The 16,984-nt window shown below is 39.8% G+C and overlaps 3 protein-coding genes across 10 annotated transcripts; 2 read left to right on the top strand and 1 right to left on the bottom strand.

The window, feature by feature from the left end:
* Positions 1-207: 207 nt before the first annotated feature.
* Positions 208-6,099, top strand: LOC144035642 (putative histone deacetylase 1-B). 3 transcript variants are annotated; one of them, XM_077545547.1, is made up of 14 exons: positions 208-366; positions 983-1,095; positions 1,498-1,615; positions 1,709-1,783; positions 1,879-2,017; positions 2,396-2,537; positions 2,612-2,704; positions 2,773-2,881; positions 2,955-3,095; positions 3,397-3,505; positions 3,905-4,035; positions 4,149-4,319; positions 5,505-5,556; positions 5,629-6,099. In XM_077545547.1, exons 1-14 carry the CDS (start codon positions 318-320, stop codon positions 5,654-5,656), a joined length of 1,470 nt encoding a protein of 489 aa, XP_077401673.1. In that variant the 5' UTR covers positions 208-317; the 3' UTR covers positions 5,657-6,099. The 3 variants fall into 3 exon arrangements, with proteins under 3 accessions (XP_077401673.1, XP_077401764.1, XP_077401819.1); XM_077545638.1 differs by having other exon boundaries at positions 5,508-5,556; XM_077545693.1 differs by having other exon boundaries at positions 4,149-4,301.
* Positions 6,100-6,278: 179 nt separating this feature from the next.
* tmem54a (transmembrane protein 54a) lies at positions 6,279-10,907 on the bottom strand. Its single transcript, XM_077545824.1, has 6 exons — positions 10,755-10,907; positions 8,189-8,385; positions 7,701-7,760; positions 6,947-7,141; positions 6,737-6,874; positions 6,279-6,582 (listed from the first exon to the last, which is right to left on the bottom strand). The coding sequence occupies exons 1-6, from the start codon at positions 10,765-10,767 to the stop codon at positions 6,448-6,450; spliced, it is 738 nt and encodes a 245-aa protein (XP_077401950.1). The 5' UTR covers positions 10,768-10,907; the 3' UTR covers positions 6,279-6,447.
* A 1,926-nt stretch (positions 10,908-12,833) lies between these two features.
* On the top strand, positions 12,834-16,002 carry LOC144058247 (tubulin beta-4B chain-like). Of its 6 annotated transcripts, none has more exons than XM_077576631.1 (6): positions 12,834-12,890; positions 13,775-13,883; positions 13,969-14,079; positions 14,873-15,117; positions 15,193-15,296; positions 15,771-16,002. In XM_077576631.1, exons 1-6 carry the CDS (start codon positions 12,834-12,836, stop codon positions 16,000-16,002), a joined length of 858 nt encoding a protein of 285 aa, XP_077432757.1. The 6 variants fall into 6 exon arrangements, with proteins under 6 accessions (XP_077432757.1, XP_077432766.1, XP_077432734.1 ...); XM_077576640.1 differs by having other exon boundaries at positions 15,193-15,264; positions 15,766-16,002; XM_077576608.1 differs by having other exon boundaries at positions 15,193-16,002.
* The last annotated feature ends 982 nt before the right edge of the window (positions 16,003-16,984 follow it).

The raw sequence follows: 16,984 nt of genomic DNA on the forward strand, positions 1-16,984 counted from the left end.
GTGTATATTAATTTAGCTTTGAAATCTTACACACATACCTAGGTTTTAAAATATGGTTTAAAATTTTAAGTTAAAGAATTTCAAAGAGTACCTCCTTGGATTTTCCCAGCATTCTACATTTGTGGTGACTTTCCTGGTGAAAAAGGTAACTAAACTAAAAGAAGAGGGAAACTGTAGGAAAATGGCGACCCCTGTTGTATGCATGCAGTATTACCTTCCCAATCCCATCCGTTTGAAAGCTTACAAGTCGCCGGTCCTCCTCTAGTCGCCGTCGCCTCCCGCGGGTGAGCAGTTAAAGCAAACCAAAAAGGACAAAAATGGCGCTTAGTCAGGGAACAAAGAAAAAAGTTTGCTACTACTACGACGGTGAGTTGCATCGTATCCGCGTGCTTGGAGTTAAGCGCTCGCTGATTCACGCAACCGGCAGTTTATCGCCATCAAATGTTTCCTTAATTTCCTCACTCGCTAATCGTGCACACTAGCTAGGTAGCTAGCCTGAAGCTCGAGCCGCTTTCATTGTCATACTTGGGCACACGAGACCACGCTTACTCAGTCGAGTGAATTTGGCGAATCGAAACTTCATGCCATCTTATGCTTTATTGGTGTATATTGAGCACAAATAACCCAATCTGTTGGTGCTTACTTATTGTTTGCGCTAACAATGGCGATAAGCGCTTTATTGTCAACATAACGCGTAGCTAGCATCAGCGTAGCTCATTGATCGGCAAGCTAGCGGAAAATGGAACGTATTTCTGCTTTCAATAAAGGGTTACTTGTACGTAAATTCTACTCTCTGGTTGGGTTCCTTGACCCATGTGTTCATTTAAGCAATAAAGAATTTTCAAAATTGTAAGTATGCAGAATAAGACCGACGTGCGTAGATTTCCTCCTTAGCGCACCAATGCTTTGCACAGGAATGTACCGTAAGGTGATTCAAATTTGCGTTTTCTAATTATTTTCACTGCGCTTGCTCTCATTTCAGGTGATGTTGGAAATTATTATTATGGCCAGGGGCACCCCATGAAGCCCCACCGCATACGTATGACGCACAACTTGCTGCTCAACTATGGCCTTTACAGAAAGATGGAGATATATGTAGGTTGTAGGGTTGAAATATTTTTGAAGAAAATAATAATTTTGATTTCTAAATTTTATGCAAATATTTTTTCCAAGCTCCCCTTCACATGTATTTTTTTTAAACAACAATAAATATGTATTACAATAAACATATTTATTATACTTAAGTGTTTTGAGGAAAATGCTATATTGAGAAATATATCTGTGACTATTTTATGGGGGGGGGGGGGGTATTCTATGTTTCAACACTACTGGTGGTGGTTATAATTGGTAGTCACTACTCAAGAGTTGATTGCATCCCTAATTTTAATTAATTGTTCAGTCCAAGTAGTTTTTGAATACAACAACTGTGCTCTTATTTTATTTATTTATTTATTTATTTTTGTGCTTCCAGCATCTAATGTTTTTGTTGTGTTGCAGCGTCCACACAAAGCCAGCGGTGAGGAGATGACCAAGTATCACAGCGATGATTACATCAAATTCCTGCGCTCCATCCGTCCAGACAACATGTCAGAGTACAGCAAACAAATGCAGCGGTGTAAGTTGGATCATTTTGTCTGTGCAGCATTCTCGTTCTTTTGACTGATATTAAAAATATTTCCCATTATTTGCCATTTTCTTACACCACCAGTCAATGTAGGAGAAGATTGTCCAGTGTTTGATGGTTTATTTGAGTTCTGCCAGCTCTCAGGAGGTGGCTCCGTTGGTAAGATCATGCTGGATAGGCATGCTTCTGTCATTACAACTTGTTAACTTTGGTGAAATCGGACAGCGAATTCTCACGTCTTATCTCTGCGTCAGCTGGTGCCGTCAAGTTGAACAAACAGCAGACGGACATAGCCATCAACTGGGCAGGCGGCCTGCATCACGCCAAGAAGTCTGAGGCCTCTGGGTTTTGCTACGTCAATGACATTGTCCTCGCTATACTGGAATTACTGAAGTGAGCACACCAACTCAGCACTGAGCCTTAATTGATTAAGTAGTAGCTTATATTTATTATAAATATAGAATCAAATATTTTAAGACAGAGTTTAAATTACATGTTTTGGATAGTCAGTTTGTCAGTCAACCACTTTTTTTTATTTTTTATTGTGATTGTACTTTCGAGTAGGTTGCCATTATACTGCTTCATCTCAATTACTGTAGTAACATGGATCAAAAATATTAGAACTAGCTCTCTGTATCCGGTCATTATGTTGTTGCTAGTGTACAGCAGCTGTTTTGAGTGAACACAACCCTTTTAAAGTTTTTCTGATTTTAAGAACAGCGTAACAAAATCTTGGAAAAAATAATGTACAACACTGCTTTTGCGCTTTAGGTACCACCAGAGAGTTCTCTATATAGACATCGACATCCATCATGGAGATGGTGTGGAGGAGGCGTTCTACACCACAGACCGTGTCATGACCGTGTCATTCCACAAGTATGGCGAGTACTTCCCTGGCACTGGCGACCTGAGAGTACGTACTTGACAAGCAACACTGACTGCCAAAATGGCCGAGTACTGTAGTGACACTTGATTGGTCCTCTGCAGGACATTGGTGCCGGAAAGGGCAAATATTATGCCGTGAATTACCCTCTGAGAGATGGGATTGACGACGAGTCTTATGAAGCCATATTCAAGCCTGTGAGTAGACTGAACACCCATGTTTGATTGAAAGAAACATTTTTAAGTAGATGTGTTGTCTTGTGTAGATCATGGCCAAGGTGATGGAGATGTACCAGCCCAGTGCTGTGGTTCTGCAGTGTGGAGCAGACTCTCTGTCAGGCGATCGACTTGGCTGCTTTAACCTCACCATTAAAGGTAGTGAGACATGCCTGCTTAGGTGACACTGTTAAGAAGAATTTTCTCTAAAGACCTCATGATGTTTCCACAGGGCATGCCAAATGTGTGGAGTACATGAAAAGCTTCAACCTGCCTCTCCTCATGCTGGGAGGAGGTGGCTACACCATCCGAAATGTAGCACGCTGTTGGACATATGAAACCGCTGTCGCACTTGATACATCAATCCCTAATGGTACGTATTCATCCAAGAAGTGTTGGGCTATAACTAATGGGTTTAACCTGATGCAAATCAAACACATGCTGTTGATTAGAATTCAACAAGGAATTAATTCTAACGTGTTGTTTTGCATGTAAATATGTATATATCCTTTTTTTCTTTCTTTTTTTAAGAAAATAAGTATTGCAAAATTTCTGCCTCACTTTTTTGCTCATTGGATTGCTAGTATCAGCATTCGGAAATTTGCAAATGAAACTAATTTAGGGTTATCCTAATTCAACATTTCATATCGCTTTTTGTCCATTCTAAATCTCAGAACTCCCATACAATGACTACTTTGAGTACTTTGGACCAGACTTCAAGTTGCACATCAGCCCCTCCAACATGACCAACCAGAACACCAACGATTACCTGGAGAAGATCAAGTAAGTTTACTAATTCGGTGATTCCCCATTAGTGAGCTGGCCCACTATTGCGCTACTAGTGTAAGATGATTAAATGTGGTACTTGAAATTAACCACTTTTGCTATTTTTCCCCAACATTTATTTACTAGAAATGTATCTATTGCTCTTCCATTAGGTGGCAGATGGTACATGCATATGTAATTTAGCTATGCATCCACTTTTTGTGACAGTTTTATTTGGGGGTGTGCTAATGTACAGTAAAATATGTACTCTGGCTCAAAGATTGGGGAACACTTCTCAAATATGTGAATATTTTGAATGTAACAAGGTTCACTCTTGTAAATTCCTTATTTGTTTGCTGTGAAAGCGAGAGGTCAGCAGAAATGTTTTATAAACCCGTGACTTGTGTTGCCCTCCAGGCAGCGTTTATTTGAGAATCTTCGCATGCTGCCCCACGCTCCAGGGGTGCAAATGCAGGCCATCCCAGAAGATGCCGTACAGGAGGATAGTGGAGACGAGGAAGAAGAGGATCCCAACAAACGCATCTCTAGTACGAATCTGTATTCATTTACTCCCCCAAAACACAGGATCACAGGATGGATCAGAACACAAATGCATTAAAGTGCCACAGCTTGAATGTAGCGCCCTCCTGTGTGTTTTCAGTCCGTGCTCATGACAAGAGGATAGCGTGTGAGGAGGAGTTCTCTGACTCAGAGGATGAAGGTGAAGGAGGACGTAGAAACACGACCAACTTCAAGAAGGCCAAGCGAGCCAAGACCGAAGGAGAAAAGGAGAGTGAAGAAAAGGAGAAGAAAGGTGAGGAGGAAACAAAAGGTATTTATTCATTTTTTTGTTTGTTTTCTTTATTTTCCATTATCATCTCGCCCTATTGACCAGTGCTGTGTAACAGTTGATGCTTTAGTTTGTTAGCCACCTGCTTGAAGCCTTATCAGATTGCCTCTATCCACATTGAGCACCACCAAAACCAATTAAATTAAACATTCTAATGACTCTCTTGGCACAGCCATTATCACAACTACTGTTTGCTGAGATCTTAACTGTTAATATGTGACATTGTTATACATACAGTGCAATTTTATACACACAATCTCGTAAAAGTGAGTAAACCCCTCACATTTCTGCAACGACACTTTGACAATACAAAGTAGGCAGTTCGCAACATATAAACCTGTGTACATTTGTTCCTTCAAAATGATGAAAAATAGAGCCAGGCAACAAAAGTGAGTACACCCCTAAGTGAAAATGCCGAAATTTAGCAGTTAGTCAAAACACCTACAAGGTGACTCCTGCCTTGCTAAAGATGCTGAAGGTAAAGGCGATGGACTGGCCAAGCGTGAGGGAACATCTCTGGGGCATCCTCAAACAGAAGGTGGGAGGAGCGTAAGGTCTTGAATATCCGCCACGTCCGTGATGTTGTCATGGAGGAGTTGAAGAGGATTCCAGTGGCAACGTGAAGCTCCGGTGAACTCCATGCCGAAGAGTTAAGGCAGTGCTGGAAAATAATCATGGCCACACACACAATGGTGATACTATGGCCCTTTTCACTTAAGGGTGTACACACTTTTGTTGCCAGGGGTTTAGCTATTAATGGCTATATTTTAAGGAAATAATTTTCCACTGTTATTAAGCTGGACACTCACTATTGTCAGTGTCATTTCTTCAGTGTTGTTCCATGAAAAGATACAAGTACTCATTTTTGTGAGATACTATAAATTTATCGCATTCAAGTTGCCAGATATGCCAAGTACCCAAATTGAACTACGCATTGATTTTTGCATTCCAGTAATAATTTTATAATGCTTTATGACTTTATTATATTTAACTATTTCCAGATGTCTACAGTTTGCATTTATGAGAGCTTGAAAGTGCATTAAATCATGATTATACTTCTTTTGGCATTTTAAAATGTTTTCTTAACCATTTATCACCATGAACATGGATGCTGTTCATTAGGGTTGTAATGGTTGTCTTTTTGTTTCTTCCCTCTTCTCGCCCCAGAAGTAAAAGAGGAAGAGAAGGCACCAGAGGAGGAGAAAATGGACACATCAAAGTGAGAAAACACTTGTTGACACGCAGAGTGTCCAGGAAGTAGTTTTAATCGTGTCACATACTGCTCCTTTAGGCCAAAAGAGGAGTCGAAGACACCTTAAGGTCCTCCCCATCCAATGATGCCAGCGCTGGGAAGAAAAGATCTGAAAGCAATGTTGTCTTTTTATACTTTGTTGGGGGGGGGGGGGTGGGTATTTCTTCTGTGGAATAGGTTATAAAATGGGACAGAAAGTTGTTTTTCCCCCTTGGACACTTTTCCAATATTATATGAGCTGAAGTCAGAAAATGTGTTTTGTAAGCTTCTCATCTTCACCCAAACCTTTTATGCGCCGACACTTGCATTTCTTGTGTCAGGTTACTGTTTAAAATGACTTGTCAGTTATGGCTTTATATCTCATGAATTTAACTTATTTAAATCATAGATACTTAGACCCTTGACCCCTTTTTGGATTTTTTTTAAACACATTTTTCAGTCCCAATTATATCCTGTGCCTTTGAGGGTATAGTTCTTGCATGTTTGTATAATAGAGCCTTTTCTATAATACTTCTGTCTCAGTCTTCTCTGCTTAAGATCTTCAGGAATTATTTGTATTCTTGTGATTGTCTGTTTTAATTGATTAATTTCTGTGTGAATCTAGTGAAATCAATGCTAATTGTACTCTAAAAGAGAACTTTCTTCCAATTTTTGTTCCTATAAGAAGTCAAATGAAAAAGCTGACCACACTGTATTAACATTTTAATACACAATCTAGTCATTACATAAAATGGAAGTGTTTTAACAAGTAAAAAAAAAAAACTTTCATATTTAGAAAACATTAAAGACAAATGTCTTTATCACTCCAAATGTTAGGTTTATGCATAGTTTCAACCTATCTTATTTGATACAATGTGCTCAGAGCCAATGACTCTGCTCTGCTGCTGCACCACTGCCCAGCAGCTCATCTTGCTCCACGGCCTCGGCGTTAAGCTCGGTTGGCTGCTCAGATGGAGGCGGTCGGGGAACTTGAACAGCCTTCTGGATGCGGACCTGAAACCACACAACGGTTGTAAAACGCTCAGGACAAGAATGTTTGAAGATCATCTTCCAAGACTTAAAGCATGTCACCTTCGAAACCAGTGAGTGGACGACTGAATTTAAATATGGTCAGGTTTTCCTAGCCAATAAGAAAAGAATAGTTTACCCTCTTTGCTATGGTCGGCCTCCGCCTGCACGGGCAAAGGTACAGGAATGACGTACAGGCAGCAAAACATCGGAAGGAGAACACCATTTCCACCACAGACATCAGGATAAGTGGCACCCACAGAATGATTGTGGTGCTCTGGTTGAGGAAAAACAAGTTGATGTATAACATTTCAACAGACGGTGTCTTCAATTTCTAATATGTCCTCACATAGATGCGGGTGGGGTCAAAGGGGCACTCGTAGGTGATACTGGAAGAGCCGACATTTTGTTTGAGTTGGACGCAGTGTGTCAGCAGGCTTCGTCCTTTGTGAACGATGGCGGTGGCCACGGAAGTGATCAGGCCCAAAGTGGAGGCAACAGCCAAGAGGCCTGCTACGAAGCTGAACACCAGCAGGACCCACTTCTGCAGTGACATCACACAATAACATTAGCATCCAGATAAGCTTTAAAGTGAAATTGCTACAATGTGATTTATTTTTTATTCCAAAAATACCAATAGTGGTAGGGCACAATCTATCTTAGTTGTTGGGACAAAGCAGAATGTGCAAGTTAGTTCTACTTGGTGTCAATTTGAAAATATTTACCACTGAGGTACATTACTGTACATCATTTCTTGTTTGTACGGCTTCATCGTACATGTCATACACTTTCCTCACTGGAATGGGTGCACTGTCAACAGGTAATGTAATTTTTGTCCAGGTCTTTTATACAGTCTTTAACTTTCTGACCATTTAAAATATTAAGAAAACATTTCCCTTATTTTAATTTACAGTAACCTACTTTATTTTCAGAGATTGACCAGCATCCTGGAATGGGTTATGTTTAGATTTCAAGGTCCCATTGTGGTTATGTGTACAGTACTTCTGAGTTGGCACGTCTATTTTCACACACACTCAACAGAAAATACAAGTTGGAATAGAAAACTGCAAAGACTTTGCAAAAGTAAAGGAAATGTTTCTCACCAAAATCCTGCTTTTCTTGTTTTTGGACAATACAATTGCAATAATTCCACCAATGATTCCCTGAGGAGCAGAAGACACAAACAAATTTTCATTTACTTTATTTTTTAATTCAATCAAGTCCAACTGCTTTAAAGATGAATGAATTAAAATATTGGTTTTCTTTAAGGTTTATCTAGTCTAATAAATGAAGCTTGCCCATTCTCCAAAAGTATTGGAATGTCATTTCCTTTATTTTGCTGTACACCAAAAACATTTTGGTTTATCAAGAGATGACTGTAGCCTATACTGATAAAAGATGAAAACATTTCAGCTTTTATTTCCAGATTCTGACATCTTGATTTGACACAGAATGTATATAGTTTGAATGAAACATTTGATTTTCAGGCTTTCATTACATCCTCTTTCGGTTTTTCCTTTTGTGGAATTTTTATTTAGTCTCCTCTGTTTGATGGGATTTAGGTTTAGAAACGTAAGTCTTTTTGGTTTACCATTAAGCCTGCCACGATGGCAATGACATTAGTGATGGCGTACACCAAGATGCGGGCCTCGGCGTGTACGCTGATGTGCCTGAGCACTGCACCGTGCACCAGAGCGCCAAGCAGAAAATTGACATGGCCCACCAGTACCAGTGCCAAGCCCATCTTCATCAGGGTTTTGTTGTCTTTCAGGTTGGCACAGCACACTCCTACAGAAACATAAATGCAGTATGTATATCTTCAGAATCGGTGAGAACAAATTGAAAATACTTTTACTGTACACAAGTTGTTTTTTCAGGTATTTGTTTTTCTGCTGACTTTACTTTTACTCCTTGTATTTGAAAACACATCTGTATGTTCTACTCCTTGTCTAGGCTTGTTACTTTTGCATCCAATGAGTTAATAATAATACTAATTCCATGTGAATTTAAATAAATATACTGGTAATGTGCATTTATTAATTAATTTTCCATTGTCATTAGCCACTTTAGTGTTAGCAAAACTGTTTTGATGGCACAAAAGCTGAGCCACAGCTAGTTAGCTCTTGGTTTGAATTTATTTATTTTTGAAATCTTTTTCTTAGCACAAGCACTGTGTAAATTAATGGGGGAGGGAAATGTTGAAATGAAATATGAACCACTCAATATGGGCATACAGTTCTTCATATTATCAATCTCGACAAGTTTTGTACCATAAGCAGTTATAATACAGTACATTGACTAAGGAGGAATCCGCCGACACCGTAAAGGTTAGCTCGTTTCGCCTCTCAGGGCTTCATCAGGCTTCCATTTTCAAGTGAAAAGCCAACTGAAAGCAGCACCCTGAGAACATATCTAAAATGGTTTGTGGTTTCCGCAGTTCTGTCAGGAAGTGGGCCTTGAGGCGGCGGAACGAGACAGAACTGGATGCAGTAATAGGTGACAGTCTACGAGTGATCCTGACACACCAATCAACTTGCTGCAACAAAAAGATGCAATCCCTGGCATTCTTTTAGTGACACGTTTTTAAGCACTATCATTGAATTGCACACAAGACAATAATAGACAAATTCACTGAATTTTCATGCAGCCATTTCAATGGCAGAAAATCTTTGCATTATGCCTTCCTTTTATTTTTGCCATGGGTACAGTTTCTAAATTGTTTGAGAGATGCCAAGGTCACTTTGAATTATGCTCTTTACTAACAGAAAAGTGTTTCTGAGCCGTGATTGGTTGCTACCTGAGCAACTGTGATGGCATTTTCAGTCGACGTCAAGTGGCAAAATGGCCGCCCACTGAGATGGAAAAAAACAGGTGGAATTTGTTGCTTAACTCATATTCCACAACTTCAATATCAATCAGAATGCTTATGTTTAGACTAGTGGGGGCCACATACAACATACTATTAGAAAGAAATGTGTTTGATTGAGGATAAGCAGTAGAGAAAAGGGAAGGATGGTATCGTAGTTTGATCAGAAATGGACACAATGTAAAGGAGTGCATACAGTAGGGACAAGACATCGAATGTGTTGGATACTGCATATGTATTACAAGTAAGAATTTAATATAAGACTGCTTCTAAAGAATACAACAAGTTATAAAACTGATTTGAGTATCCAAAAACGTCTTTAATCAGTCAAGAGGCGGTCAGCAAAAACAATGCATTTTTCATCTTTTCTTTTATAGCACCATACAGGACGGGTTCGTAAACCCCGCTCTCTAAACAAAACCAACAAAGGGTTTGGGTGGGGTGTTGTAACATTTATCTTCCCTGGGGGCCGGCTGTCTTGCGCTAGTTGCTTGTGAGACCAACTCAGTGTTCTGGGTCATAATATTAATTTGTTTACTGTCATTTACATGTAGAGATGAAGTGACGACAAAGACATTTCAGGCTGTTATTTGATATATTAACAAACCACAACTTTACTTGTACATTCTATTGAGATCCAATACAATACTGTAGATGAATTCAAGATTCCAATTGAAGCATTGACATTGTAAAAGAGGTTTAGAACGGATCCTCTTAATGCTCAAACCAAAGTCAGAATTTGCCTGTGCTAATGCTAATCCTAATGCTTAGTATATTAGTACTAACTAATGCCGTAGTACTAATAAAGTACAGCACAATTTTAGTTGGAAATAGTTTATATACATCTTTGTATGTCTAGAAAAGCACTACCTCATTAATATTTTAGTATATGCCATGGGGTCGCTGAAAACAGGGAGGCGGGCCACAAATGGTCCCCAGGCCACAATTTTGACACACCTGATAGCTTGTTTTTGGAATATGGGAGGGAAATAAAAGCTTAGCTTTCAAACGATGATTTATATAGCATTTGTACTAAATGTATATTTGCCCATCTGTAAACGTATACTGCTGGTGTCGTTATTACATCTTAGGCCTTAAATCTTCCCGGAAATATCCAAATTTGACTTTTACAAAATACAACACACACAAAAATGCTATAGTTGTTTGGCACACAGCATTTACAAGTGTTTCACTGGAACTTAAGCGCCTTCTAAACGACAAAAGACCACACCTTAACACCAGAGCACGTCATTTCAAGTAAAACACGCAGGAAGAATCAGAGTAAACATACCGCAGTTCACCATGATTGAAGTCCTCTTCTCTTAATATTAGTAAGAAATGGTGTAACGCTATCATTTCTGACAGCGTTTATTGTAAAACTGGCATTATAGTGAGCAACTTGTTTTCTCAACTGTCGCTCACCTGCAACTTCCTCACCTGAGCGGAAGCCCCGCCTCTCTGCACCCCCCCCCCACCCCCGCCATTACCTTTTTTTTAACATAATTATTTATCCCACCGTCTTTGACAAAAAATACTTGATTGTAACTGTTTTATATTTTATACTATTTTCAAACATTTTATACTTCTTGGCCTTCGCTTGTGCAGTGAACGATAGGAACAGGAGCGCGCTTTGAAAACAAGCACGCGCGTTTCTGGATGTGGCCAGTCGAGCCAATTCATTCGCTAAACGTATCGTGACGTACTCTACTCAATGTACGACGTAAAGCATACGTGCCCCTAATGCATCATCAACACTGACATAATGTGTTAACACATTGTATTTTTATTAACATGTTGAATGACTTATGAGGGGGCAATATAAAAATATCTGTGGCGTACGTGACGTATTCAATTACGACGTAAACCACACGTAGGCTACATGCCCCTAATACATCATTAGTGACTGACTAAAACGGGTTTTTTTGTCAGTTTTTTTAACACATTGTTGACTTACATCAGGGGACAACAATATTAGAAATAGCTGTGGCGTAGGCTACGTGATGTATTCAATGTCGACGTAACGAACAGCTAGTACACGTCCCTAATACATCATTCACTAAAACCTTATTTTTTTAACAAAAAAAAGTTATAACTTATAACATAAACATAACATAAGATAAATTATTAAGATATTGACTTACTTAGATGAGAAGACAGACAGAATATAGGAAATATATGTATTGTAAAACAACTGCACAAACTAGAGCTCAGTATACTGTGCAGATGTACCTAATGTTGTGACCATTAAATGTTCGTCAATGTTTCAGGATGACCATTAAATTATTAACTGGGTTATGCATTATAGTGTAAAAAATGCAATTATATTTAAAATGCCTACTCAAATATTCATATATAACATAATCTATACAATCAAATTATAGATTTTCTTAAATTGAATTTGTGTTTTTTTGTTTTGTTTCGTAATGTGTATATTAAATAAATAAATTGTAGATCAGGGCTCGCCAACATGCATGGTGCCCGCACGACGACCTGAGCAACCCTCAGGTCTGTTCGAATAATAGCTTATGCGGTGGGAGTCGTAGGACGTGATTGGATAGGAATGTTGTTGAACTGATCATTTCAGAATGTAAAGATTTGCATGCAGCATTATATAAATAAAATGTTGCATATTGATAACCACGACAAATTATTAACATGATCCGTGTCCCACATAAATGTATTGTTACTAATAGGGCTAATGACATATGATTAAAAAACAATACGAGCAAATTTATTATTTCACAAGTGTGTATCGAACGGGTATCCCTTTGCATTAATCAGGACCCAAGAAGTAGGCTAGCTAGTTTCAAGCAGGTTGGTGGTAAACCAAAATATTGTGTAGCACTGTGGTGCAGTTCACAGTTCAGAAACGAATAACGAGTTAAGAAATTGTACAGCTACTATATGCAAAATGCTCCCGCATGAGCCTTATTCATGCAGCTATTTTTTTAACGAAAAATTTAGTCATTGATTAAAACATTAGTACGCCATATGTGATGTGTAATTGATGTTGTTATTATTTTATAAGACCGACGTTGTCTTACGCACGATGACTAATTGCATGCTGTAATGATTAATGTTGTCATGCGAGACTCTGTATACATTACTTGCGAGAAAAACATGTTTGCAATGCACAGCTTTAATTCGCTGAAGTGCCTTCTTACAATAGGTCGACGTGAAGGCGTCACCTGCGTGCAAGCTCATACGTGCCCGCGTGCACCTCTGTGACAGAGCCAAGTGCGCGGGTCCGTGTGGTGCTGCTCGGGGTACTGGAGTTAGAGAAGATCTGCAACAATTTGGGGGGGGGGAATAATAGACAGGGATACTGACGAGACGAAAACGTTGTTAATTTATCGTTTTTGTATCCACAATGAGAGAAATCGTACACATCCAGGCGGGCCAGTGTGGTAACCAGATTGGGGCCAAGGTAACTCGAAAATATTTAATGATCAGAATTGACCTCAATCGTGAGGACCGAATTATAAATCAAATATATATATTTTTTAAATCGATAAAATACCGGTCAGCATGCGTTTTTCTATTTTTCTGTGTCGTAGCCAATCACCACTCTCCCAAATTTATTATTTTATTTTATTTTTATTTATTATTTTTTTATTCCTTGCAAAATTGCTTTTCATTTTAGCAGAAAATATCATATTAAATTCACTTAACAGATCGTACATGCATACCAAGTAATCCATTAAAAGTTATTTGTATATTTACTGATAATATTTGCACATTTTCCACAGCTTGTGATTTACAAATTGAATTTGTTAACATGTAAGAAGCTAATTTTTCCATTTTTATTTCATAGTTCACAGCATCCAGGTTTATTATCGTAGGTGTAGTATTTTATAGAACCAATGCGGCGCATGTAGACAAATATGTAGTTCTACGCTTAATAGCAATTTTGAATATTCATTAGTTCGGGGGGAAAAGGTCAAAGCTTACAAACCCTGAACCTCAGAACTGTGAGGCAGACCTGCAAACCACTTGACCTCTGTGCTCAACCATGTTCATGCTATGTAGAATGTCCAGAAATTAAAGTCAATATTGGAAAACAATCTGTATGTTACGATATTTCTGTCTTAATATCGCCAGAATAATAACTTCAATGACAATTCCAAAAAGCAACTCACTTTTTTCCCCTTTCAATTCTCTAGTTACTAAGATTGGTGCCGTGTTTAGCTAAAGCAAGAAGGTTGTTCTTCTTCTTGTTCAAGAAGGTTCTGGATCCAATGGTTTTGATGACAAATTACTAATGAGTTTTTGTTAAAGGAGTAAATTTGTGATCCAATTTTGTGTCTGCAGTTCTGGGAAGTTATCAGTGACGAACATGGCGTTGATCCTACAGGGACGTACCATGGAGACAGTGACCTGCAACTGGACAGGATCAATGTTTATTACAATGAGGCAACAGGTTTGTGATAAACAAACACACATATATTGATTTTCTCACTCGTATTATTTTTTTTAAATCTCCTTGTTATCCTTTTTCCATGCAGGAGGTAAATATGTGCCTCGTGCCGTTCTTGTGGACTTGGAACCAGGCACCATGGACTCTGTGAGAGCCGGACCCTTTGGACAGATATTCAGACCTGACAATTTTGTGTTTGGTGAGTAATTTAAAATGATCTATGCTGTATATCATGTTTCTCTAGACACATTTAAGTTCACAAAGCAAATATTGATGCTCAAGTAGTGGTGGAATCGTGATGAGACTCAAATATGAACGATGTCAGGGTGTTATTGCAAAATATTTGTATAGGATTTACTACTGCATTCAAAAGTGTTCCAGTTTAGATTTGAAAGAAGAATTTGCAAGTGTCAATTGGTGGAAGTCAACACAAAAATATGCTCTCCAATAAAATGTATAGTCTAGTCTAAATATTACATTCTAATATCGCGTTTGTGGAATTTGAATAAAGCAGCAAAATCCACCCTTTTTTATCCATCTCAGGAGGCAGCCATTTTGCCACTTGCTGTTGAGTGAAAATTACATCACACCAATCGTGGCTCAGCTTTAGAAACAGGCGAGCCGTGATTGGTTGTTACTTCAGCCCTGATCCAAGTGTGATGTCATTCATAGCAAGTGGACAAACAAGACAAAATGGCTGCCCCTTGAGATGGAATAAAAACAGATGGATATTCCACAAATGCAATATTAATCAGAATTCCGTGTTTAGACTAGTGGCTCTGCATAGAACATATTGTAAAAAAAAGTCTATGTAGTTTATTGAAGACAGGTTCAGTTGACAATATGAATGAATGGTTGCATGTCTCAATATGTATCGTGATGACTAGCATCCAGTTGAGGATGTACTTGCTGTGACAGTATCTATAGAAAATAGATGAATGGACGTTTATGACTTAAATTGGCTAAAGCAGGTGTCGCTGCTTCCTCCATAGGTCAGAGCGGTGCTGGCAATAACTGGGCGAAAGGTCACTACACTGAGGGAGCTGAGGTGGTCGACTCGGTCCTGGATGTGGTGCGCAAAGAATCGGAGAACTGTGATTGCCTGCAAGGGTACCAGCTCACACACGCTCTCGGGGGTGGAACCGGATCAGGCATGGGAACCCTGCTCATCAGCAAAATTCGTGAAGAGTACCCTGATAGGATCATGAATACGTTTAGCGTGGTGCCCTCTCCCAAGGTAAGCACTCCTTGTAATCCTTAAAAAAATAATAATTGTCTTGGCTAACGATGTTAAAAATGTATTTGTAATCAGGTGTCAGACACAGTAGTGGAACCCTACAACGCAACTCTCTCCATCCACCAGCTTGTTGAGAACACAGATGAAACCTACTGCATTGACAATGAGGCTCTGTACGACATCTGCTTCCGCACACTCAAACTGACCACGCCCACTTACGGAGACCTGAACCATCTTGTGTCCTCAACCATGAGCGGAGTCACTACCTGCTTGCGCTTCCCAGGCCAGCTCAACGCTGACCTCCGAAAACTGGCTGTCAACATGGTACCTTTCCCTCGATTGCACTTCTTCATGCCCGGTTTTGCCCCCCTGACCAGCAGGGGGAGCCAGCAGTACCGAGCACTCACGGTACCCGAGCTCACCCAGCAAGCGTTCGATGCCAAGAATATGATGGCGGCGTGCGACCCCCGTCAGGGCCGCTACCTCACAGTTGCCACTGTGTTCCGCGGGCGAATGTCCATGAAAGAAGTGGACGAGCAGATGCTCAATGTCCAGAACAAGAACAGCAGCTACTTTGTCGAATGGATCCCCAACAACGTCAAGACCGCCGTCTGTGACATTCCGCCCCGTGGCCTCAAAATGGCCGTCACCTTCATTGGCAACACCACAGCCATCCAGGAGATGTTCAAACGTATCTCTGAGCAGTTCACGGCCATGCTGCGCCGAAAGGCCTTTCTGCACTGGTACACGGGTGAAGGTATGGATGAGATGGAGTTCACAGAAGCTGAGAGCAACATGAATGATTTGGTGTCCGAGTACCAGCAGTACCAGGACGCTACTGCTGAGGATGAAGGGGAAGGTGAGGAGGAGGCTGAAGAAGACTAAAGCTTGAAGATAATAATGACGACAATTGGCAAATGAAGAAACCAGCATTGGCTGGTCTCCAATGTGACAGGGGACATTTTGTAAATAAAAAAGTAACGCTTCTCACATTAAGCAGTGTTGATCAAAAAAGTGTCTACAGAGTCTTAAGCCCTTTTTCAGAAAACTGTATGCTATCAGACCTTCATTGTGTACGTGGTGAGGGGCAGGGACCACAAAATGAAGTTTCTACAGTAAATTGGAGATGAGCTAGCGGAGAAATTTAGTTATAAACTACTAAGTTCCGGCCAATCCTTGTCCTTGAAATGAGCAAAGTTAGGTTTTTTTACATGAAAGTGCAGTACTGCCAAATATGGGCATGCTGGCAACCGGATTTCGCTGAGTGCAGGGCTTATGTGACATTTTTCTATTCTATACGTAAGTCAAATAGCAACCAGTGCCTTAGGAAAAGAAGCGATCGCGGAATTAAATCTCTTCTGTTTGGATTACAAAGAACGAACCGGACCGACGACGCACCTCTGCTTCAAGGTATAATTGCGTGTTATGACTTTCGTGCGTAACTTTTTTTGGTTGCTATGTCCATCAATTATCAGATCCGCTTATCCTCTTTTATATAAATCATTTGACGAAGTCCGGGTTTTTAAAACAGGTCCTCAAGATACGGCGATAGCTAGCAGCTAGGCTAAAAACACAATTATTTTTGTGCACTTGTTACAATTTTAACTTCAATCGACATTTATGCAAACGATCTATAATTGTCAGTATCTATAATTGTCAGTATCTCAAAATTAATACTTCCGACTTGCAGAACTATTCGCGCTAGGTATATTGCATAGGCGCCTTACCAGAGGCTGACAAGTTTCGCCACAGGAGATTGAGCTTTGCGAGCTTTGTAATTGGTGGTAGGGTTGTGAAGTGTTGAGGCACCGTAGTGCGCGTGCTTCAAATGTTGTTGCATTCTAGTAGTTCACCACTAGATGGCACT

Source organism: Vanacampus margaritifer, chromosome 1 (assembly GCF_051991255.1).
Source record: "Vanacampus margaritifer isolate UIUO_Vmar chromosome 1, RoL_Vmar_1.0, whole genome shotgun sequence".
In the NCBI taxonomy this organism is placed as follows: Eukaryota; Metazoa; Chordata; class Actinopteri; order Syngnathiformes; family Syngnathidae; genus Vanacampus; species Vanacampus margaritifer.

Coding starts and splice junctions, on each gene's coding strand:
- tmem54a (XM_077545824.1), bottom strand. Junction 7,142..7,700: donor ACAAGAAAAGCAGGATTTTG/GTGAGAAACATT, acceptor ATGTCACTGCAG/AAGTGGGTCCTGCTGGTGTT. Junction 6,583..6,736: donor GGCCGACCATAGCAAAGAGG/GTAAACTATTCT, acceptor GTGTGGTTTCAG/GTCCGCATCCAGAAGGCTGT.
- LOC144058247 (XM_077576608.1), top strand. CDS start 12,834: ATGAGAGAAATCGTACACATCCAGGCGGGCCAGTGTGGTAACCAGATT. Junction 13,884..13,968: donor TTATTACAATGAGGCAACAG/GTTTGTGATAAA, acceptor TTTTCCATGCAG/GAGGTAAATATGTGCCTCGT. Junction 15,118..15,192: donor GCGTGGTGCCCTCTCCCAAG/GTAAGCACTCCT, acceptor ATTTGTAATCAG/GTGTCAGACACAGTAGTGGA.
- LOC144035642 (XM_077545547.1), top strand. CDS start 318: ATGGCGCTTAGTCAGGGAACAAAGAAAAAAGTTTGCTACTACTACGAC. Junction 2,538..2,611: donor CTGGCACTGGCGACCTGAGA/GTACGTACTTGA, acceptor GGTCCTCTGCAG/GACATTGGTGCCGGAAAGGG. Junction 3,096..3,396: donor TGATACATCAATCCCTAATG/GTACGTATTCAT, acceptor TCTAAATCTCAG/AACTCCCATACAATGACTAC.